This window comes from Parasteatoda tepidariorum, chromosome 1, assembly GCF_982258835.1.
Source record: "Parasteatoda tepidariorum strain Cologne lab strain chromosome 1, Ptep-v5.0, whole genome shotgun sequence".
Lineage (NCBI taxonomy): Eukaryota > Metazoa > Arthropoda > Arachnida > Araneae > Theridiidae > Parasteatoda > Parasteatoda tepidariorum.
The window spans coordinates 62,522,747-62,546,750 of record NC_141755.1 but is presented as its reverse complement, the minus strand read 5'-3'; the positions used below and the strand labels follow the sequence as shown (position 1 = coordinate 62,546,750).

The following is a 24,004-nucleotide window of genomic DNA, read 5'->3' as shown; positions in this document are numbered from 1 at the left end:
GAGAGAGAGAGAGAGAGAGAGAGAGAGAGAGAGAGAGAGAGAGAGAGAGAGAGAGAGAGAGATATATATATATATATATATATATATATATATATATATATATTGATGATAAAACCTGGAGTGTTGATTGCATTAAAAATTTCAGGTCTGCCTTTAGTATATGCTTTTATAAGAAAATAAACATGTATTTTTATTCACTCCACTATGAGTGTGATAAATCTGTATATAAAAATAAGCCTCTTACAAAATTATTACTGTTGCATTACTGTTGCAATAATATTAATTATCTGCTATACTTTAGAACTTTGCTTTTTTCCTTCCCAAACTAACATTTATAATGAACGTAATGATTTTTATTATTATAATTGATAAAAAATGTCAATACGATTAAACTTCTTTGCAGACAGCCATGGGTTTGTGTAGGCTTGGATATTTGACTTCGTTCATGTCGGATGAGATGATAAGCGCTTTTATTACTGGTACTGTTGTTCACATCTTCACCAGCCAACTCAAACCCTTCACAGGAGCAGCTGTCCCAAAGCATTCTGGACCATTCAATGTAATCATGGTAAGGAAAAAATATATATTTTTCCCAACTGAAAATTTTTCTAAATACTGCGCCCATTCCTAAAAATTTAAAAAACTGAAGTTTTAATTGCATTTGACTCAGATTGTGAATTCGAGAATAAGAACCAACTCTATGGAAAGAACCTCTTTTATGCCATTTGGGTTTTGGCCTCTTATCAAATTGAGAAGGGCCTGAGAAATAGGATAAAGTTACCTACTATTAGATATCCCAAAATAACGTCTAGCATTTAAAATACAAAAAAGTGAAAGAAATTGTAAAATTGCGATACATTTGATACTGATGAAGTTATATTTGACCATTTTTGACTTACTAAAACTTGAAAAATTTTAAACTAAGAGATTTTTAACGCTCAAAATATGCCACACTAAAAAATAACGATTCAAATTGCGCCTTTCTTTAAAATTTGCTTTATGCATGTGAACTTTGTATTCTGGACGTTTTTATTCTTCGCATTTAATAGAAAATGAATGTGAAAGCGCGTTTAAAAAAATGAACGCATTTGAAAAGACGTGATTAAGAAAATTGACAAAACTTGAAATGCGTGTTTGGAAAAAGGTTCAACTCAAAATAAAGAGTTCATTCTCAAATTAACTCCAACTGAGCTAATTTGAGTAAATGGGCATAGCTAAGAAAGTTAAATTATGACAATTTTATGGTAAAATTTCAGATTCATTTTCTAATTAAAATCCAGCCTAATCAGCATTATAAATTGTTTCCAAACGAAAAAAATAAATAACCGACTGTTTATATTTTTTGATCATTTTTGTTTTTAATTTTCAAAAGAAACTGTTAAATGTTTTGCAACCTTCATCAAGAGCAAGTTTATCCTAACCAAACAATTAACTTCAGTTTTTCAGTAAGAACTAAATCGATTAATATTTCTTTATGTTCAATGTGAAATGATTTTATATTTTCAGACATGGATATCGTTCTTTGAAACCATCGATACCATCAACTATGTAGTGTTTCTAATGGCCATATGCAGTTTGGTGTTCTTAATCGTTGTCAAAGAGCTTGTGAATGGCATTTTGTTAAAGGACTTTAAAGTTCCAATTCCTGCCGAGTTAATTCTGGTAAAGCATTCATTTTTTTACTTTTCATCTGTGAGTAAATCTGTTGTTCCAAAGCGATCCCAGGCTTTGTATTCCCCCACATGTTTTAATCTATACATTTTTTGTTTACTGTGGGCCAAAATAATGATAATAATAGCTTTTGATTTTAATAATCGTATTTTCATGAAATGGAACTCAATTTTTACGGTTGGAGGGCTTAAACTTATATATGCAAATTAATTTGTGTAGAAGATAGTTAAAGTTACGGAATCAGACACAAAAAGTATTTTTTTCTGAATAAACATATCCTTTTTTTTTTACGGATTTTGAATTTTGACTCTCATAATGGAAAGGCAGCCGTAATCTGGAAAATATGGTTTCGATAGTTTAGACATGAGAACGGTTGAAGTTTACGCTCCTTAAAGTTAATTTTGGTCTATAGAACTGTTCGTAATCACCTAAAAGGGCGAAGTTTTTCAGAATTTTTTTTTTTCGAACAAGACGATGGAAGGTTATCAAGACTATAAAATCCCCTCACTTTTAATTATTTTTAAATGGAAAAAAATAAAAAAAAAATTGTAAGAATATTTATGATTAGAAAAATTTGGGGAAAGAAAAAGTCTGAAAAATATTTTTTTTAAAGGAGTTTTAAAATATTTTTAAATAAATGAAAACGTAAATGTCATTTCATACAAAGTATTATCTTTCATTTGAACTCAATCTACAGTAAAACAAGTATATTTGCTCAGAGAAAGTACGTTTTTGTTTCCAATAAATAGGCTGCACAAATTAAGGTTATGTCCACAAATCATAAAGACTGGGTCTTATAATACTATCATGAGATCAAAAGCCATTATATATGTTCACCTTTTTTTAATGCTTGCTTGCTGTATGTGTCATAGAAAAGATGGTATATGCGTAGTTATTAGTGAAAAATGCCAAGTGTCTGAGAGCATCCGTAATTTCGCGTTCAAGGTTAAGAAAGAAATTATTAGTAAAATTTTAATTAGTCTATTTAGTTTAACTTACAATCAGAACACGTTATTATTACACGAATAGCAGTATAAGAAACCGAATTTCACAATGATCGTAAATCTTTTAATAAACCATAGAAAAAATTATTCATTTTAATGTATTAATTTTGCGTTTTAAAAATTTTGTTCAACTTATGAATAATATTTAAATATGGTACTTGAATTCATTGTAAATGTTAATTTTTAAATATTTTATATTAATAAAGTAGTATTCATTTTAAATTTAAATTTCTGCATGTTACAGGTAATTGCTGGTACTCTTATCTCGAAATTTATGTGTTTACATGAATGTCATAATGTTGATATCGTAGGATTTACACCAACAGGGTAAGTACTGCGTTAGTTTTGTACATAATTGTGCAATAAAGTACAATAACTGTGCATTGCTTTCCAACTATTTTATCTCTAAAAAGAAGAAGAAAAGAAATGCATATCCTTGATATATAAACAAATTGCAAGAAATTATTTCAAAAGTACTAGATATAAGTGCTATCAAAATCATTTACATCGCAAAAAACTGGAGAAAAAAAATGGAAATTTTGTTTCTTCCAACAAATTAGCGTCTTTAATATATCACATTGACAAAATTAGCAATCAAGTATAAATGTAGTTAATTTCACAAAGATCCCAGGGCGCATGTACCCCAGACAATAATTTTCCTGAATTTCAAATTTATAACTTTTTTAAACCACAAACATTTTAAGAATGAAAACATTTTATGATTGCATTTTATGTAAAGGTTATCCTAAAAACCAGTTAAAAAAAATTTTTTTTTAAAGTTGTAACAATTCGAACTCAATGAAACAAAATATAAGAACAATCTAACAATTTTTCAATGAAACAAAATTTAAATATTATCTACTTATTTTTTTAGATTATAATTGTTAGGTTAGTATCAGCTACTTTAGTTTTGTTTATAAACAATATAATTTTTTTAATCGTACTTTTTATTCATCAACACTTTACATTACTTTCAAAAGTTTTCAGTATGATTTTAATTTACTAGGAGGCTCCGCTCATCAACCCCCGTGGTCGCCTTTCACTCATCCTTGTTTTCTATTATTCTTGAAAATAAATATGTATATATATCAATTATTTGTTTACATAATAATTAAAGTTTTGCTTAAAAATATTTTGTCAATAAGTTAATTGCAACAAAATGAAAGATTACTTGAATTTTAAAAATATTCAAATGTACTTGAAAAAAAAAAAAAAAAAAAACAGGGAATTCAAAATTTGTGCTTCAATAAGAAGAAATAAGTGCAAAGTACTTTTTTTTTTTTTTTTGCTAACTACATATGACGATAACCTACAAAAATTAAATAAAAATCTGGAAACACTTCTATATTAACTCTATGTAAACATTTTTTTTTTTTTTTTTTTTTTTTTTTTTGCAGCAAATGTTGTAGAAGATTTTCCTTGGCAAAATTTGAAAGATCAGAGGCTTAAAGCTTTTAGAATTTTTTTTTTACCCGGGCAAAACTTGCATAAGAGAGTACAAAAGAAGCGTAGGGAGTTAAATCTTTTTTCTTTCTTAAAGACCACTATAATTTGAAATCATTATTTTATAAATATCACAATTCTGCAGAATAATTTCAAAATTGCGGACAAGAAAAAGATTATTAACTTCATCTTCTTATTTTGATCAATCTGAATTAGGCATGGGTAAAAAGGACGTCATTTCTAAAATCTTTAAGCTTGATCTTTGAACACGTTGACTGCCGCACGCGTTTATAGTGAAATCTCCTTCAGGCCAAGAGTACCGCTGTACAAAGCGTATTATATTTTAATAACGCGAATCTCCGGTGGACACAATATCTCGCTCCGTTTCTTTCTATGGTATGTCTGTTCATTTATGTCCGTTGCTGCACTGCTGGTTCTCATCTCGCAACTTTGCTCGATCAGTTTGAATCTTTGCAGGAGTAGTATAACTTAAAATCTTTACCCTAAGTCATTAAAATTTTTGAAAAGAAAAACTTATTTCGTAGTGAGCCAAATAGCAGTGAACAAGAAAGCTTTTACGAGGTTCACAATAATTTTCTTAGTGAATCATTTTCGTATTATTTTTATGAACATTTAATAGTTTTGTTACTTCCTGTGAAATATCTTTTTAAATACATACAAATATCCTTCGTAAGTAATCAAATAAGCGTCACCCCAATACGGGTGACGCGGCCTGATCAGAAACTTTGCTGTCACCCGAATATGGGTGACGCGTCAGTCAACGACGAGTTAAACTGTGCCCCAGTGGCGAATCCAGCGGGGGGGGATCATAGAGATCATGACCCCCTCCCCCCCCCAATTGAAAAAAATATTAAAATAATAATTTTTTTAATAGTTTACAAAAGAAATATACTATTTTAAAAATTAAGGGGGCATAAGGGGAATCTGAGTCCATGACCCCCCCCCCCAGGAAAAATATCTGGATGCGCCCCTGTTGTGCCCACAGTCTTGTCATGTCAAATCTTCCAAAACATTTTCTAATTAAAGAATTGTTGTTTTAAGAGTTAGCATAGAAGTGTTCCCATATTTTTGACCAACCCTAGTACCTTATATAACTGTTCAAATCGGAAACGGTCTTCATCTTTCTGGTCTTTTGTATTTATAAGAATGTCGATACAAATATATCAGAATTTACACCTGGTACCATTAAATGTCTCTCTCTCTCTCTCTCTCTCTATATATATATATATATATATATATATATATAGACACACACTTAAAAAAAGCCTTGTGCCTCCTCAAAAGATTCCTTCACGTTACGCATATATGTTCTCCTCCAATCACAAAACACTATTAAGAAGAATTACAGCAGTACTATAAATGTTTAGATTTAAGCAATAATCAATCCGTTTGCATTGCAGGTTAAAAGCACCAGATTTGCCTCCATTTGAGTTGGTTCCTAAAATTTTGACCTCCAGTATGATTTTATCCATAATTTGTGCAGCTACAACACTTTCAATGGTATTAATCTATTCCAAAAAGTATGAATACGAGGTGGATACTAGTCAAGTAAGGAACATTTATATTTAGGCTACTTTTTTTTAAAAAAAATACAATTAAAAATTGATAAAAAAAATATTTAAAAGTAAACAATTTTCGAGCAAACCATTATGCGTATTCAGGGTGGTTCTAAAATATATGTCAAAAATGTAAAGGTAGGTAGAGGGGACTTAAATAAGCATATTTCGTATAGGATTGTGTGTGCCGTAATGCCGCCTTGAGCCGGTAAGGAGCGCTGATGACTGCGGCGTGTAAAAGCGCTTGCTAGCTGGATTCTCGCACGGATCTCAAACAGCATGCATCGTTTCACCAATGTGGAGCTTGCCGACGTGCATTTCATGTATGAGACTGCACAAGGAAACGAATTAGCTGCTCAGAGGATGTACAGGGAGAGTCAGAAATCACCTGGACGCTGTCTACTGCCAGCATTGGATAGGACGGGGTGGTCCAGTTCCCTGGCCACCGCGTTCTCCTGATATAACCTGCTTGGATTTTATCTTTTGGGGTCATATTAAAAGCCAGGTGTACGAGAGTCCCATCAAGAAGATCTTGTTGCCCGCTTGTCTGTTGTTGCTTTACATGTGCTCGACATGCCTAACGTCTTTTCTAATGTACGCCGATCCATGCGCCGTCGCTGTGAATCTTGTATCGATGTTGGTGGCTGCTCTTTCGAGCACCTCTTGTAAACTGTTGATAAATTTTTATTTTCTTTTGTCTTTACTTGTCTTTTCAGTTTCCTCTGATTCATACTGCTTTACAAGCTAGTGCTTTAATGTGCCATTACCGCTCACACATTCCTATCCGAAATATGTTTATTTATGTCCCCTCTACCTACCTTTACATTTTTGACATATATTTTAGGACCACCCTGTATAGCTGATTTCGATTCTCAAGTATTTATTTATTTTTAAAAAAAAACTTCCATCACTACATCATCGATTCTGGTGATACTTCTCTTCTCCCTTCTTAAGTAACTTAGGGACCGTTCAAAAAGTGCGTACATCCCGAAGGGGGGGAGGGGATTTGCTATTATTTACGGTTTTGTACGATGGGGAGGGGGGGAGGTATTATACAAAGTACGTACTTTATAAACATACACCAAATTTAAATTTGACTTTATCCTACACACTCCTTAAGTAAATATTTAATTTTATTTAAAACATAATTATTTTAATTTTTATGAAAAAGGGGGGTAGACTAATAAAATGTACGTACTCTAAGGGGGGGGGGTAAGACCTTATGTACGGTAATGTATGAAGGGGGGGAGGGGTTTGAAATTTCTCCATTTTTGTGTACGTACTTTTTGAACGGCCCCTTAGGCTTAAAATAAATAAATTATAAACTATACGTCAGAACCAATATCTAAATTTGTCAGATTTTTTAATCTACAACTTTAAATATTCACGCCAGAAATCAATATTGCTCAATTCAAATATCTCGATTTTTTGCCGCTTTATTAGATAATCCGTCTTATTTTAACTCATTTAGAGAGAAGCAATGCGCTCGTTTTGAGAGAAGAAATCAAAAAATAACTGCAGTTCTGATGATTTATAAGGGTTAAAGGTCAGGGTGGGTAACATTAAATGTATTTAAAGTGAAGTATAAAAAAAATTAAAAATTGCCTCACTGAAAAGAACAGAACCCTCCTAAAATAAAAATGGAGTAGTAAATAAGGATAAGACGAAATAAACAAGGAGAGAAATCTCATAAGGTAAAATCGTTCTGAAAAGAATTGTAGAGAGTTGACGAGCGAAAACATGCAAGAGCCTGAGTTTCAAATAAATAACGAGAAATGTGTCACGATTATACGCCTATTTCTTTCTATATTTCGTTTAAGTTTATGTAAAATACCTATGGATATATCCGATTGCCTATTTAAATCCTTAACATCTGAACCAAAACCGTTGCAGTTCAATCCTTTGAAGGTTCTTTTATTTTGATAAGGTTTCTGCATTAAATTTACATCATTGTTTATTATTTTGAGGGTGGTTGTTAAAAACAAAAAGTAAAATATACAAATCCGTTTTTCACCCTTCCGAAATCTTTGAAGAAGTTTAAAAAACAAAGAAGTTTGTAATATTGCCCAGAAACATTCGTACAGTAGCAATGTTTACAAAGACGTATTAATTCGATGATAACCGCAATGAAAATTTATTTTTCGCGTACTATACACATACATGCTTAAGTTTATTCGATTTCTTCTAGAGTCTTAATCTAATTTTTATTCATATATTAAAATTTATTAACTAAGAGTGAGGACTGGAGTAAATGGACGGATTATTGCAAGCGCCCTTAAGTGTAAATGAGTATAAAAAAAATAAATAAATGACAATAAATAAAGAAAATTTAATTTTTTTTTTTTGTGTGTGTTTATCAGGAACTGATAGCGTATGGTGTGGGTGGTATTGTATCATCCTTCTTTTATTGTTTTCCAAGTTGTGGATCTCTTTCAAGAAGTGCAATGCAAGAAAGTAGTGGTGGAAAAACACAGGTAAGGGCACATTTTGCATTGATAATGAAAAATCTGATTATTAATGTAATTAGATATAGATTTGGAGAATTATTACTATGTATTTTTAAAATAGCTATTTCATGGAAATAAAGAAGAGGTGTATATTTTTATAATTAATAAAAACTAGTTTTTGATTTTCTTCATTTATATATATTTCTTATATCTATATATATTTGTTGGTAAAAAAATAAACAGCTAAGAAATTAAAAATACTAAACGTTTTAAAAAGTCAGCAAATTTTGCGATAGTAATTCTCTAATAAAGCACTCTCATTAAAACATTTAGCGTTGGAGTAACTTTTCATTCAGAATTCATTCAATTTATTTCTCTTAAAATAAATTAATTAATTCAAGTCTTTCAATTACACATTTTAAAATCATTAAATTTGTTGCGTCATAATCCTATGATTAACTACTTAATTTGAATGTTTAAAGTGTCACTTCTATCCATAATTGAGCATTTCAGAAAACTATTTTAATACATTGTCTTACACATAATAAATTTTCAAAAAATTTAAAATTGAATTTTTTTTGAAATTCAGGACTTTGACTTATATGCTTTGAGCACATATATTACTGATACATAAATATTATTTTTAGCTTTCTAGTTTCGTCTCCTGCATCTTGATGCTTGTGGTGTTACTTTTTCTGGGACCACAGTTTGAACCATTACCAAGCGTAAGTCATAATTAAATATAATTTCTAAAGAAAGTTTCCTTTTGTTATTAGCAATTTCTTAAATTTTGCAGAACTTGTCAATTTCAAAAAAAATTGTCTAGACAATAAAAAAAGTTATAACAACGAGAAAAAGTGAAGGATATTCTTCAAAGGATCGATTTTATGCTAAATTAAAAATTTTTACAACTGTTTTTTGAATTTTTAATTTATGCTTTACTTTTATTATTCATCAAAGTATGACATACCAAGCAATTTTTTAGGTAACAAATTGTTCCATAGCAAGAACAACTTAGTAAACAATTAATTATTTTTTCTCTCTCTTAAATTTAAAAATATCTAGTATATGATTTTGTAGAAATATTTAGTATCAAATCGTGAAACTTTGGATAAACGTAATGGAGTTATATTTGTAGGTTGTTCTAATTTTGAAGGCTTACTTTATCTTATATTTTTTAGAGAAAATATGAAGGAAGAGTTTTAATTTTTAACTTTAACTTGGTATAATTTTAAATTATTTGCAAGCTGTCAATTTATTACAGTTATATTTTTCTAGTGTGTTCTTTCTGCTGTGATTGTCATGTCGCTTAAGTCCATGTTGGTATATTTCGGAGATCTTAAAAGAGCTTGGACAGCATCAAAGTTGGATGCAGTAAGTAGTATTTTGCTTTTGGTCTGAAAACTATCTTTATCCTGACGTATTAAGCAGAAAATTTGCTTATCAACAATTTTAGTTTAAATTAAGTTATTGCTACTGTGATACTGATGTTTAATGTGAGGACTTGAAACAGAAGGGGGGGGGGGAATTAACTGCACGTTGTGGGTAATTTTTTAATCGCAAATTTTAAGCATTGAAATGCTATAGCTTTTATGCATAGAGCTTTAGTATTTAGCCTTAGAATGGCAGAACAACAAGTTTTGAAGAAATGAGTTAATTTTTTTGCAAATTCAAGATACGGGGACTAAAAAATAGGAACTACAGAACTAAGCTATTAACTAGAATAACTATCAATGAAATTATTATCAAATAATTAAAAAATATAATTCTGAGATATTTGTTGTTTTTAACTTTAAATAAAGTTTCAGTGCTTGAAAAATGCAATAATTTTTCATCTTTTTTCTTTTTTTAAATTTACTACCTCTTAAATTGTTAATTGTATTTTAAAATTGGTAAGGAAAAAATATTACCCAATAATATTTAATTTTATTTGAAAAATTCTTAATGTAGGGATGCAGTAGTGCATGAAACAAAAGTATCAAAATTTTAAAAAAAAATCCTTTAAATAATTTTTTTTTTTTTTAAATATATTAATTGAAAGTAAGTAAATAAATTAGACAAATTAATAAAGTTCTTGTTGATAACACAATATATATGGGAAACAGTTTTTATCTGAGACACTTTTTAAAATAAAGACCAGAGCAAAATAATTAAATGAGATTCATCATTATTGAATCTAATGTACTTGTGAGCTGTGATTGATAACTTTACAAAATTAAAAAAAAAAAAAAAAAAAAAAATTCAAAAATGAAAATTAATTTATTAGTAAGCAAAATCTAGAAAATGTGTCCAAATATGGGATACTAAGTTAATTACATCAACTCAAAATGTTATAATCTTGGACAACGGTTTTTATAGACAATTTTAAGACAAAAAAGAGAATAGATATAACATTAAGTGTTCACTCGCATTTGACAAAAAATAATACACTTTAATGACAAACTTAAAATTTTTACAACACAATCAATGCTCACAATACAGCCAGTAGAATGCATTTTTTTCCCACTGTTGTCTTTACGCAACCTTCACATGCATTTTAGATTGTTTTTGGTTGAGTCCACAATCTGCTTTGTATATAATAAAAGTGTTGCAATATTAGGTATGATTTAGGCAACTTTTCTCTCTCTATATATATATATAAATAAAAATAGATACATTGCATTATCAACCAAGCACATGTGCCCATTTACAAAATTCAAAACAAATGAATATTGATTTCTACATGTTTAGAATTATTTCTAAAAATAGCTGATAGGTATCTTAATGGGTTAAAGCTTTTATGTAAGTAAAATGATTTTAAAATAGGATTGAAAATTAATGGATACCATAGCATGAATTGCATTGTAAAATATTTTTTTCCATTATTTTAGTCAGTTTGGGTTGTTACATTCCTTTCAGTCATTATTTTGGACATGGATTATGGATTGATTATTGGAATTTTATTTTCTCTCATCACTGTACTATTCCGATCTCAATAGTAAGTTTTTTTATCATAAACATTTTTATTTAAAGAAAACAAAAAAATATTTTTTTTAAAAAAATTATATTTTAAAATGGCCGAATTCGAGGTATTTTTTTGAGGAACCGTTGCCGAGTGGATTTTTAAAAAACTTAAGTTTTTTGCAATTTTAATAATTTTAAGTTTATAGTTTATATAGTTTTCTTTTTTTTTTTTTTTAAATTCATAAAATTGATTTTAAAATTTTAAAAAAGTTTTCTATAAACAGCTTGAATTAAAATGTAAATAAATGATATACCTCTAAAAATAATTTTAATAAGATTTATGTTAAAAAAAAGTTAACAGAACAAATATAAAGTTAAGACAAGGTTATTAAAAAACAACACATTTTAACTTTGATGCACAAAACATATTCTAACAACCGAAAAATCTGTCAGAATTAAATAATACAATGAGAATTCCCGCTGACTCTAAAAAAATATTGTTCCTTTTGTCAGCTATGTTTGAATGACATTTTAGGAAAGTTATTAACATTTTTCAATTAAAGAAAGTGCATAAATTTACCATACGTTATATTTTAAGATAAAGCTAGATATTTCAAATAATGCCAATTTCTGTGGTACTGAATCCATTGTTATCTAGATTCATTTTCATGTTAATATTTTATTCACATGTTTTTGGTCAATCTCAGTATAGCTAAAATTTAGTTATAATTTAAACATTTAATAACAATTTTGGAGGAAAAAAAATTCCCAAAGCTTGCTATTTTTTAGGAAAACACAGATTCCATGATCCCAAAATTAACAACGATCTTCCTTATCAGACTTAGTTTACAAAGAGAAAGTAATGCCATTTATGTTCGGCACAGTACAGCCAATCCTGTGTCTTGTGCTATTAAACCCTAAATTAAATTTAATCCTCTAGTAAATAAATAGAATAGCTGCAAGTATAGATATAAAACTATACACAACAAAGTCACAGAGTTTCCAATTTAAAAAAATTATAAAATAGTAAGAAAGTTAAAACTATTTACTTAAAATATATTTGTCACTCCTCTCTTGAGCATATGATACTAAATAATCACTCTATGGTATTGTTACGTCTGAATCTTAGACAAGTCCCATTGTAATTTACTTTGAGATAGTGATACTTTAAATCAATGGGCATAGTTTTATAAGATTGGGTTTGGAGACAAAGCAAAGAAAAGAAACACTCTAAGGCAGTGATTCTCAACAGAGTTGGCCATTGATTACAGTAATCGATTACAACTGTAATTGATTACAGATAATTACAGCTATGTAATCAATTACTTGTAATCACGATTACAAGTAATCAATTACTTGTAATCGTGATTACAACTTTCAAAAATTTTTGATTACAGCTGTAATCATGATTACAATATTGATTACAGTAATCAATTACTTGTAATCACGATTACAAGTAATCAATTACTTGTAATCGTGATTACAACTTTCAAAAAATTTTGATTACAGCTGTAATCATGATTACAATTTTGATTACAGTAATCAATTACTTGTAATCATGATTACAAGTAATTGCGATTACAAGTAATCACAACAAAAACGATTACAAGTAATTATGATTACAAGTAATCAAAATATATGATTACATGTAATCATGATTACATGTAATTTGATTACATGTAATTGTGATTACTTGTAATCAAACTATACGATTACAAGTTATTACGACTGTATACTATAGTCAAATTTTTTATGTAAGTATTCATGTGTTTACATATTTTTATGTACATAGAATGTACGCACGCATGAACGTACAATTTGCGATTCCTATACATACAATGTATGCACAAACGTTGTTTGTACGTACAATATTCATAATTATATTGTAATATACTTAATGCAATGCGCATATGCTTAGTACATATAATTATGCATTTATGATACATGTACGCATGTATGTTAGTTTGTACAAAAAGGCAATGTTTTGTATCTTTGTATACATAGACAATGTATGTATGAACGTATATGAAAATAATGTTTATGCGTTTGCATGCTTTTATGCACTTAAGTGCATATATTGTATAAATTTACGATAATAGCACGTATATACAATGTACGTTTGTATATAAAATTGTACGTATTTGCGTACAATATGTAAAAATGTTATTTAAAGATACAATATATGCACATAGTTGCGTAAATAAAATGCGTACATGTATACATGCATATTTATATGTACATCGATATATGTGCACGCAAAGTATGTACTTATATACAACTTACGTATGTACTTGTATAACTACATACTTTGTTAATACTTATGCGCATGTAATGCATGAATGTACAAAAAAATAGTTATATGCACAATGTATGCATGTGCATACAACGTATACATGTACATAATTACAAGTAATGTACGTGCGTACATTTAAATATATGTAATTACAATATACACATACATTGTGCATACATTAAAAAAATTTATATGAGTAAAGTTATTAAAATTTGTTTTAAAATTATTCTAAGGTACATGAAACTCGACCTCATATTTTTTAGAAAGCAAACGATAATTTTATTTGGAATTTCTAAATATTAATTCCACACATAAAATTTACCGTTTTTCTTACCATTTAAAAAATTTCTATGAATCATGCATTATGTTATAAGAAAAATAAATCTGTATTGTCAAACATTTCATGAAAATACCTGAAAATAATTTTTTACTCAGAGAATTTCAAAATGATATAGAACAATTAAAGCTGAAAACTAAATTTAAATATCGTTTGATTTTGTCATTTAACTTGCTTGAGTCATTAAAAGTTAACTTACATGCATTTTATTTATTGCATTGTACACATATTTAGATATAAATGTAATGTACATATGTATACGTGTAATGTATGTACGCATGTACAATGTATGTACATACATTCATGTATTGTACGTGCATATATAGTACATATGGATATGCATACATGGAACATACGTGTATTGTACATGTGTGGATACATTCATTGTACATATATACATTGCACCATATGCATAGATAGGGATAGCATGCATGTACACATGTAAAATTTGTACGAAAGAATTATGCCCAATATATTTATGCACATACATACTGTATATGTACACACATATGTACATTATATGAACATTATATGTTCATTTCATCATATGTACATTATATGAATATACATCTGTACGCTATATGTATATACATCTGTACGCTATATGTATATACATCTGTACAATATATGCATCTCAAATGTGTGTACGTACGTTATGCATGTCGAATGCATGTATGAATATATGTGAAGTATAAATACGCCCAATGTACGTACAATAGTTCACAAATGTATTATGCATATTTGGATACTTACATTGAGCATGAACATATTATGTACATGTACGTAAATACACTGGACATGCATATCATGTACATGTATACATACATATATTGTACATCGTACAGATATACCTATATTGTACATGCATACATATATTCTACTGTTCATAAATAAATTGCACATACATGCATGGGACATGCATTGTACAGACAATGTATGTATGTTCGTACAAACACAAGTACTTGTATATACATGCGTACATGAGCATAGATATACATTTTACATACACAAATATTTGCATAAAATGCATATATTCATTGTGTATAAATGTACATGTATACATGTACAGTGTATGTACATGTGTGTGATACTAAAATGTCTGAACATATGCACTAGATAAAATCATATGTACATACATTTCAGTTACATTCATTTGTACGTATACAAATATGTATAAAATGCAGTACATGTTAATACGTGCAAAATGTATCATTATAAAATACATTCTACTATCTATTGTAAAATATAATCATTTATAAGAATACAATAGTCTTGTAATCGTGTAGTTAGATTACATGTAATCATGATTACATGTAATCAAATTACATGTAATCAAATTACATGTAATCAAATTACATGTAATCATATATTTTGATTACTTGTAATCATAATTACTTGTAATCATTTTTGTTGTGATTACTTGTAATCGCAATTACTTGGAATCATGATTACAAGTAATTGATTACTGTAATCAAAATTGTAATCATGATTACAGCTGTAATCAAAATTTTTTGAAAATTGTAATCATGATTACAAGTAATTGATTACTGTAATCGACTATGTAATCATGATTACAGCTGTAATCAAACTTTGTAATCACGATTACAAGTAATTGATTACTGTAATCAATATTGTAATCATGATTACAGCTGTAATCAAAATTTTTGAAAATTGTAATCATGATTACAAGTAATTGATTACTGTAATCAAAAAATGTAATCGATTACATTTTTGGCCAACTCTGATTCTCAACCACTGTGCCGCGGCACTTTAGTGTGCTGCCGAATTCTTAAAATGTGCCGCCAAATATTAGAAATGATACAATAAAAATTATAATGCTTTTTTTTAATCATGAGTAAAGTTTAAATTAAAGCAAAGTGTGTATATATATATATACATACTCTTTATAATTTTTCCACGCTTTAACCGCGTGAACATCTTTATCGGCGATTGTATTGTCTCTGACAATCTTAAAATAAGATGGAAGTGTTTAAATTGTATATGACACACAATTTTAAAAAATGTTGTAAGAGCTAATCATTAAAGTAAGCTATGCAATTAACAAAGGATAACTAATATATATATATATATATATATATATATATATATATATATATATATATATATATATATATATATATATATATATATATATATATATATATATATATATATATATATATATATATATATATATATAAAACAAATTAACAAATGATAACTAACAAAAATTTAGTTAACAATTGATAATTAGCAAAAAAACTAGTAAACAAGAAATCACAAAAAATAACAGTTAATAATAATGGAAAACAAGCTAACAATTAATAACTAGCAAAAAAATAAATAACTGTTACTAACTAGTAAAAAATTGGTCGAAAGAAATAATTAATCCCTTAATAAATGTGCTTTTGTAGTAGTACATATTATTCTATTTCACATTCAAAATTGTTATCACAAACTATTTAACACAGTGAAAAAAAAGGCAATTAAACAACTTTTAATCTAATTTTTTTCATTGTGTGCCGTCGAATTTCGAAATCGTTAAAAGTGTGCCGCAACAAAAAAAAGGTTGAGAATCACCGCTCTGAGGTTTATACTACTCACATTACATGAGTTCATCAAGCAATAAAATAAAATAATGCTTTTTATTGCATAAAATATAAGTAAGCTGATTTCAGTAAGTTAAAACAATGAAAATCTTACATTCTTATAAACATTATAATTTATTTTACTGTTTAAGAAATAATTTAGAATTTCTAATACTCATATACTCTTATTATAGCCCAGAAACTTGTCTCCTTGGAAACTTGCCTAACACAGAAATTTACAGATGCATAGAAAAGTATCCTAATGTAAGCAATTATACCTATTTATTAAAATTTATATTGGAAGCAAATTTAAATTTATCAGTTTAAAAATTATTTATATTTTATTTCAGGTAGTTGAAATTCCAGGAATAAAGATTTTCCACTTTGGAGCTTCCATTTATTTTGGAAATAGGGAATATTTTCGCTCGCAGATTTTTCATCATGTCAGTTTTCAAGAGAGGTAAAATAATTTTATTTTAGTAAATAGTAGCATAATTCTCAATAATGCTGTATAAGATACATACAATTTATATTTGATTAAAAAAAATAATTCAGGATTTATAATTTAACAAGAAAATGACACCAAAAGTAACATACAATCTTGATATCAAAAGAACCTATTTTTAAATAGATTTTGAGGCTATGAAATCAATTTATTTTTAGACCAATTCCTCAGCAGACCTGCCAACCTTTAAAATTTCAAAAGCCTGACACTTTTTATGACCATGGCATAGGGTAATAAACAATAATAAACATTAAAAATATAATAAAACCACGCATTATTTAAATTGCATTCATATAAGTAACTTTTTTACCCCTAAAAACTACAAAATAATAAATTAAATCAATTACTCAATCTGTTTTTTAAAAAAATATTAACTTTTTGTAAAAACCTTACATAAAATATTTCTCTGATTCTTTCTAGTTTACCTTCCTAGTCAACAAATGTGGCAGAGTTTTAAATTACGAAAAAAAAAATTTCTGCACTTTTGTTATGTGTCTAAATATTCTCTAACAGGTCATATTTTTGTGATAAATGCTTAATGCCGCCAGTTATAACTTTTCCAGCTACTGATTTAACACCATTTTCCATCAACCCTTCTCAACAATAAAAAAACATTTTAAATATTTTTGGACTGTAAAGCTCAAAACTAGTTTCTGGAATATCAAGCTCGGTAATTTCTTCCTAAAACTTTTACAAAAAAAAAACCTGGGTTTTTGAAAAGGAAACAGCTAAAATGTTATTACAAAATTACAAATTAACTATTTTAATATGAATTACCATATTATATGTTGCAAATGCAGTGCTTTATATATGCTTAGAGCAGTGTTATACTTTATTTTGTGTTTATAAAACATTTTAAAAAGGTTCTAAAAAAATATTACATCTAAAAAAAAAAAGGTTCTAAAAATAATTAAAGATAAACAAAATTACAAATTACCTATTTTAATATGTTGTAAATGCAGTGCTTTATATATGCTTAGAGCAGTATTATACTTTATTTTGGGTTTATCAGATATTTCAAAAAAGTTCTAGAAAAAGAAATTACATCTAAAAAAAAAAAGGTTCTAAAAATAATTAAAGATAAAATAAATATACTGGAATTATAAAATCGTTGATATGGAGGAAAGTTTTAGGGGCTGCATGTAAACCACGCACAGGTCCTCTGATTCATACACAATGAAAAGAGGGAAAAAGTCTGAAAATACTTTGGTGGCCTAAGATTGAACACTGAAGCCTTAGAGTTGGCAGGTCTGCCCCAGCTATTCCTAAAACATTAGTTATGCTGCATAATAAAACGAATGCAGTAAATGTGATGTTCTGAGACCACAGTGAAAAAAGCACACACTTTGCCTTTATGGGGGTTTTGTTTTAAACCCTAGATCAGCCCCAATTTCATTACCTCTTTGGTACTTTAATTCCAGAAACTTGAGATGCGCATTAAGTGTGTCTAGTTAATGAGATTTTTTCAGTAATTGGTTCAGTAGTGGTTTGCGAACTAAAGTATTCTAGGAAGAAACTAAAATTCTAGTACAGCCACTAGATGCATACTTTTCTTTAAAATGAAATTGATAATATGTCAAACTTTGCCATTCAAACACAGCACATATGAAAAGATAATTTGTTATTAAAGCTATCTTGTCTTGTTTTATTGCTAAATCTTTATTTCAGTCAGATAATTGTTATTATATTTCATAAAATCTGCTCATATGTATATTATGTAATTTCAATAATATAAAATTGTATATCCTGCTCTAAAGAATATAAAAAAACTAACAAAAATTAAAGAAACTATTTTAAAATATCAAACAAAATGTCCCAGCAAAATATGTCGACCAGCAGTTCTGAACTAGTTATCACCTGTTCCACATACTTTCCCACTACAATCTTTTACCTTCTGTTAAATTAAATAAAGTGTTCTGTTTTGGAAGAAAATAAGATAAAAACAATGCAAGTGCCCCAAAATAAATAACATTTACCTTTATTGTTCCAAAATCTTTAAAACAATAGCAAACTAGTCTTGTTTCATATACAATTTTTATGTTACACTAGGTGTCATTTCTTTGCATATTAGATGTTTATATACGAGGTCTGTCTAAAAAGTATCCGACCTTAATTTTTCTTGCTCAAAGTAGTGATTCTAAGGCAGCGCCACTGTCCCCGGTGGAAGGAGGAACCTTAATGCACAGGCTTGAATTTTTTCTCCGCGTTAGCTTGAGCAATCGCCAAGCTGGTAGTCGCCAAGTAAGGTGCTGTTCGTAGTGTTCGTCGGATTCAGTTTTCCCGCAAGATTGCTGAACGACTTGAGCAAAGATACTGCATCAAATTTTGTCAAAAGCTTGGTGATTCTCAAAGCCACACGATTCGTAAGATTCAGCAGGTGTGCGGAGAAGAAGCGATGGGTGTAACACAAATTAAGGAGTGGTGACGAAGGTGGTCGCACATCAGAGGAGAGTGAACAGATTTGTGGCAGGCCCCAAACAACTTGGAGTGCAGCTAATGTTGAGAGGCTGCGAAATTTGGGGATGGCAGATCGTCGTTTGACAGTGTGGGAGATTGCAGAAGAGGTTGGAGTGAGTAAAGATTCCGCAAATGCGATTTCGCGTGAAGATTTGAACATGAAACGAGTGGCAGCGAAATTCGTACCAACGAGCCTGCACATTCATCCAATTGATCCTCACTTTCTTAGCCAAACATGGAATTACAATCGTTCGCCAATCTCCCTATTCTCCAGACCTGGCTCCTTGCAACTTCTGGTTGTTTCCAAAATTGAAGACGCCACTGAAAGGATCCCGTTTTGAGAGCAGTGAAGAGATAATGCTGAACGCGACGACGGAGCTGAACACCATTCCAAAAAACGACTTCCAGAGATGTTTCAAGCAGTGGAAAGATCGGTGGACTAAGTGTGTGCAAGCCCAATGGGCCTACTTTGAAGGGGATTAGGGTCCCAACTCCGTCAGGTATTCGATATATTTTCTGGACAAAAGTCGGATACTTTTTAGACAGGCCTCGTAGTATAGAACAAAACTTTAATAAAAGTTTGTTTTATTTTCAGTTCTTTTACTAAAGCACAAATTAAATATCAGAATGTATATGTAAGTTTTAAATTTCCTTTTTTTTTAAATATAACTTAATTTTGAAATTTTCATTAACACTATAAAATATTATTACATTTTGTAGAGTGAAAAAGAAAAAATCGTTGAACCTGAAGACAAATTAGCTTTTCAAAGTTACAAACCAGATTTTCTGCGAGTGATAATTCTAGAACTTTCAGCAGTGGGATACACTGATTCTGGAGGTGTTTCCATGCTTTTGCAAGTTAGTAATTTTTAGTACCTTATTTCAGAATAACATAAACATAAAATAACAACAACAAAAATTTATTATATAGATAAAAAACGAACCCATGCCAATTTGAATTATTTCATGTTTTTTCTATTATTGGTTTATTAAGAAAGTAAAAGCCAAGTTTCAATGGGTGTTTTAAGGACAAATTAGAACACAAATGTGAATGATACATGTCATATTCTAGTATTTTAGGAGACAATTGGGTAGGCGTTGCTCCCAAGTAGAGATAAATTAAGGACAGCAATTGGAAACAAATTAGAAGAGGTAGTGTTTCATCAAAGAAAAATCATGCGCCTGACTACAGAAGTTATTAAAGCTCAGTTGGGATGTTCTATTCCATGAACTATAGCCACCAGAGCCTGCCTCTGGCTTCAAGCTATTCAAACACAGTAAAATATAATTGTAGAAAAATATAACTTTTTTAATGAGATAAAATTTGCATGTAAACTTTTTCAACGAAGAAATCGAGAGTTTCTTTAGAGTTAAAATAAAGTACTACTAAAAAAAAAATCTTGAAGATTCTGATTTTTAGCCCATTAAATAACTATTTTTAGTTTTTGATTAGAAATATTTAGTCACCTGATATTTCCATAATTTACAGATATATTTCAGAAATAGAAGTCATGAAATACAATTAAGTTTTTAGCTTGGAATTTCATAAAAAATAAGTTAATGAACTCAGACTTATGATTAAGACTCTATAGTGCAAACTGCATATAAATGACATTAATTTATGTATTTTTCATTTGCAAATCTTTCATAACTTTTAAAATGTTAATGAAGTGAAGTATTTCTATCAATTGCTTATCCTCAAAAAAAAATACATTTCGGATCAATACCTCACTCACCTGGATAGCAATGTCAGAACTGTTATCCGGGTGAGATATTGCTATCCAATTGCTTATTAGCATGAACTGAAGTATTTATTTCAATTGCTTATGCCTAGATTGCTTTTTATTTAAAACTTAACTATTAGATATAACGTTTATGATATAATTTTTTACCCTATATGACATGCTTAAATAGTAATGAGTAAATTTTTCCCCTCCTCCTCAGTAAATTCAAGATAGACTAAACTTCGATACTTAAAGTTACGAAATCAGACACAAAAGCACACTTTCTCTGATTAAACATACCTTTTTGGATTTCTGTGACCCCTAAAATATAGATATTAGCCACAATCTATGAAATATAGTCAGTTATATCAGGAGAATGATCAAAAGTTTTTATCCCTTCATTTTACATTTCGCATATTTTTCAATGTAGTGATAAATTTTTGAGCGAATTGAAAGTTTTTTTGAATCTAGTTGTCCAAAGATAATCCCATGCAAAAAATAACCGTTGGTAAGTATTTATTATTATTTATTTAATAACAGCTGAAAAAATGTTGAATTGTAAGGTAAAGAATTATTTTCATCATTTATAAGAATGTAATTATACATGGCAAAATACAAAATTTGAGCAAAATCACACAAATAGTTTCTCAGAAATTGAAATATAAATAAGCGACTTTTTAAAATTTGATTCCTCTGGAAATATTCGTTCAATTTCGCACAAAATTTCTATTTAGACAGATAAAATTTTCTTTAAAACTGCATACCTAACAATTCAAAAAATTTTTGACTATTGCTTACTTAAATAATAAATATTAACCAAAAATTATTTTTTGCATGGAATTATCTTTGGATAAACAAAAATTGTAATTGTGAGCAAAATTTCTTTTATTGCCTCAAAAATGTCTCAAGATATGTTGAAGTATTCAAAAAGCAAAATTAACATCAAGGGGTCCAAATCTTGGACAGCTCTCTAGACAAACTATTGGGACCTACCCCCTATATATTTTGGGGGTTAGAAATCTGAATACAGTGGAAAAAAACAGTATGTTTATTTATAGAAAGTTCGTTTTGTGTCTGACTCTGTAGCTTAATATATCATGTGCACTTATTTGAGGCGACCCTCTCAGACTATGGAGATCTGATCACTAGATATTCATGGTCTGTTTATTTATTTTTAGCACTATTTATCAGTATATATTCTCAGAAATATATACTTTTGTGGTTCATTGTTGGCACAAGTAGATTTTAATAGTCAGTCTAAGAAAATGGTCTTTTTTAGAAGATTTTTGAATGTTCATTCAGCTTCGATGGAAAAGTCAAATAGGTTACAACAAAACTAGGAAGCTTATTTTACCAAATCGCTTACAAAAAATGTGACTGCTTACTTGTCTTATTTAGATGATATCAGTTCAACCATTCACTAAACTAATGTTTTTTTTCCCACTCAGGTGATGAGAGAATTTGCGGTAAACAATATTGTGATATATTTAGCCTGTATTCAAGGTAAAATTTATACTTTTATCATATGTTTTCATTTGCTTTATTAATTATTTCTAAATTGTTTAATTTTTTTTTCTTCTTAGAACCAGTTCTTGAAAGTTTAGAGAGTCAAGGATTTTTCAACAATGTGAGCAAAGAGTTTTTATTTCCAACAGTTCATGATGCAGTATTATATGCACAGAGTGAATGCTTTGCCTCACAGCAGGATTGCACATAGTGATATTATCGTATGATTGCGAGTATATTTATATTTTGTATATTACTGTACAAATGGATTTTATATTTTTAGTTTCAGACTAAAAATGATTTAAATATCTAATTTTCTACAATGTAGAAATTATTTTTCGAACATTTCAATTGCTGAAAAGCAGCATGAACTAGAAATGATGAACTAAAAGAGGAGTACATACCTATTTGTCAACCTAAGTGTGAGCATGTGCATAATGTGTGTTGATGAAATTGTTATCTAGTCAAATATAGATTAAAGAAATTTTTATAAGATTTGAAACTTCTGTTAAATAAATCTCAATGAAGGCAGTTTTTAAAAATGTATGTTTTTGAAAATGGTGAAATATTGCTCAAGTAAAAAAATTTAGTTTCAGGATGTTAAAAAATTGCAGAGTTGCTGCAATGCTTTGAGAACTAAAATAGAATCTAGTTTAATTTAAAAGAAAAAAACTAGGCAAAAGGGTTTTGGTACAAGTTTATCAAAAAGCATTAATATTTATTTCAAAAAAAAGAATGATTTCATATAATTACTTACCTTGTAATATATTACCAATAAAAAGCAATTGATGTACAGTGTGCAAAATAAAAAATGGACCACCTTGAACAACTTTTGATCTAATGATCGGATCTTCAAGTTCTAGGACTCAATCTTAATAGTTCAAAGAGGTGATCTCCAATGTGCTAGTTAATAAGTGCAGACGATAGTTAAAGTACCAAATAAGAAACAAAAACGCACTTTCTCTGAATAAACATACCTTTTTTATTCAATGAATTCAGTTTTCTGACCCCAAAATTATAGGGGGTAGCCGCAGCCTGGAATATATGGTCCAAATAGTTTGGTCAGGAGAGCTCTCCAAAGTTTGAACCCCTTGATGTTAATTTTACTTTCGTATTTTGCAATATCTCGAGAACTTTTTGCACAATTATAAAAATCATTTATCTAAAGATAATGTGATACAAAAAATAACTTTAAGCAAATATTTATTATTTGTTTTCATAATGGTTAAAAACATTTTGAATTGTAAGGAATACAATTTTTACATCATTTTGAAGAACATAATTTTATATGGCAGAATACAAAATTTGAGTGAAATCGGTCTAATAGTTCCGAGAAATTGAATTTTAAATATCTGACTTTTTTGAAATTCAATTTCTCAGGAACTTTTCAAGCAATTTAGCTTAAATTTTATATTTTGCTATGTAAAATTATATTCCCTACCAATGAAAATTTTTCGGCCATTGGTAAAAATTATAAATATTTACTAAAAGTTATATTTTGCATCTTTG

At 28.8% G+C, this 24,004-nt stretch overlaps 1 protein-coding gene across 1 annotated transcript in view; it reads left to right on the top strand.

Annotated features, from left to right (window-relative positions):
* Prestin (solute carrier family 26 member prestin) overlaps positions 1 to 23,037 on the top strand; it is a 62,070-nt gene extending 39,033 nt beyond the window's left edge. The window contains exons 6-19 of the mRNA XM_087165254.1: positions 404 to 568; positions 1,507 to 1,662; positions 2,920 to 3,002; positions 5,540 to 5,687; positions 8,056 to 8,169; positions 8,790 to 8,867; positions 9,421 to 9,516; positions 11,013 to 11,119; positions 16,498 to 16,567; positions 16,654 to 16,763; positions 19,861 to 19,900; positions 19,986 to 20,123; positions 22,438 to 22,492; positions 22,573 to 23,037. Of these exons, the coding sequence (XP_087021380.1) occupies positions 404 to 568; positions 1,507 to 1,662; positions 2,920 to 3,002; positions 5,540 to 5,687; positions 8,056 to 8,169; positions 8,790 to 8,867; positions 9,421 to 9,516; positions 11,013 to 11,119; positions 16,498 to 16,567; positions 16,654 to 16,763; positions 19,861 to 19,900; positions 19,986 to 20,123; positions 22,438 to 22,492; positions 22,573 to 22,706 (1,494 nt within the window). The 3' untranslated portion in view covers positions 22,707 to 23,037. The remainder of the gene's footprint in view (positions 1 to 403; positions 569 to 1,506; positions 1,663 to 2,919; positions 3,003 to 5,539; positions 5,688 to 8,055; positions 8,170 to 8,789; positions 8,868 to 9,420; positions 9,517 to 11,012; positions 11,120 to 16,497; positions 16,568 to 16,653; positions 16,764 to 19,860; positions 19,901 to 19,985; positions 20,124 to 22,437; positions 22,493 to 22,572) is intronic.
* The last annotated feature ends 967 nt before the right edge of the window (positions 23,038 to 24,004 follow it).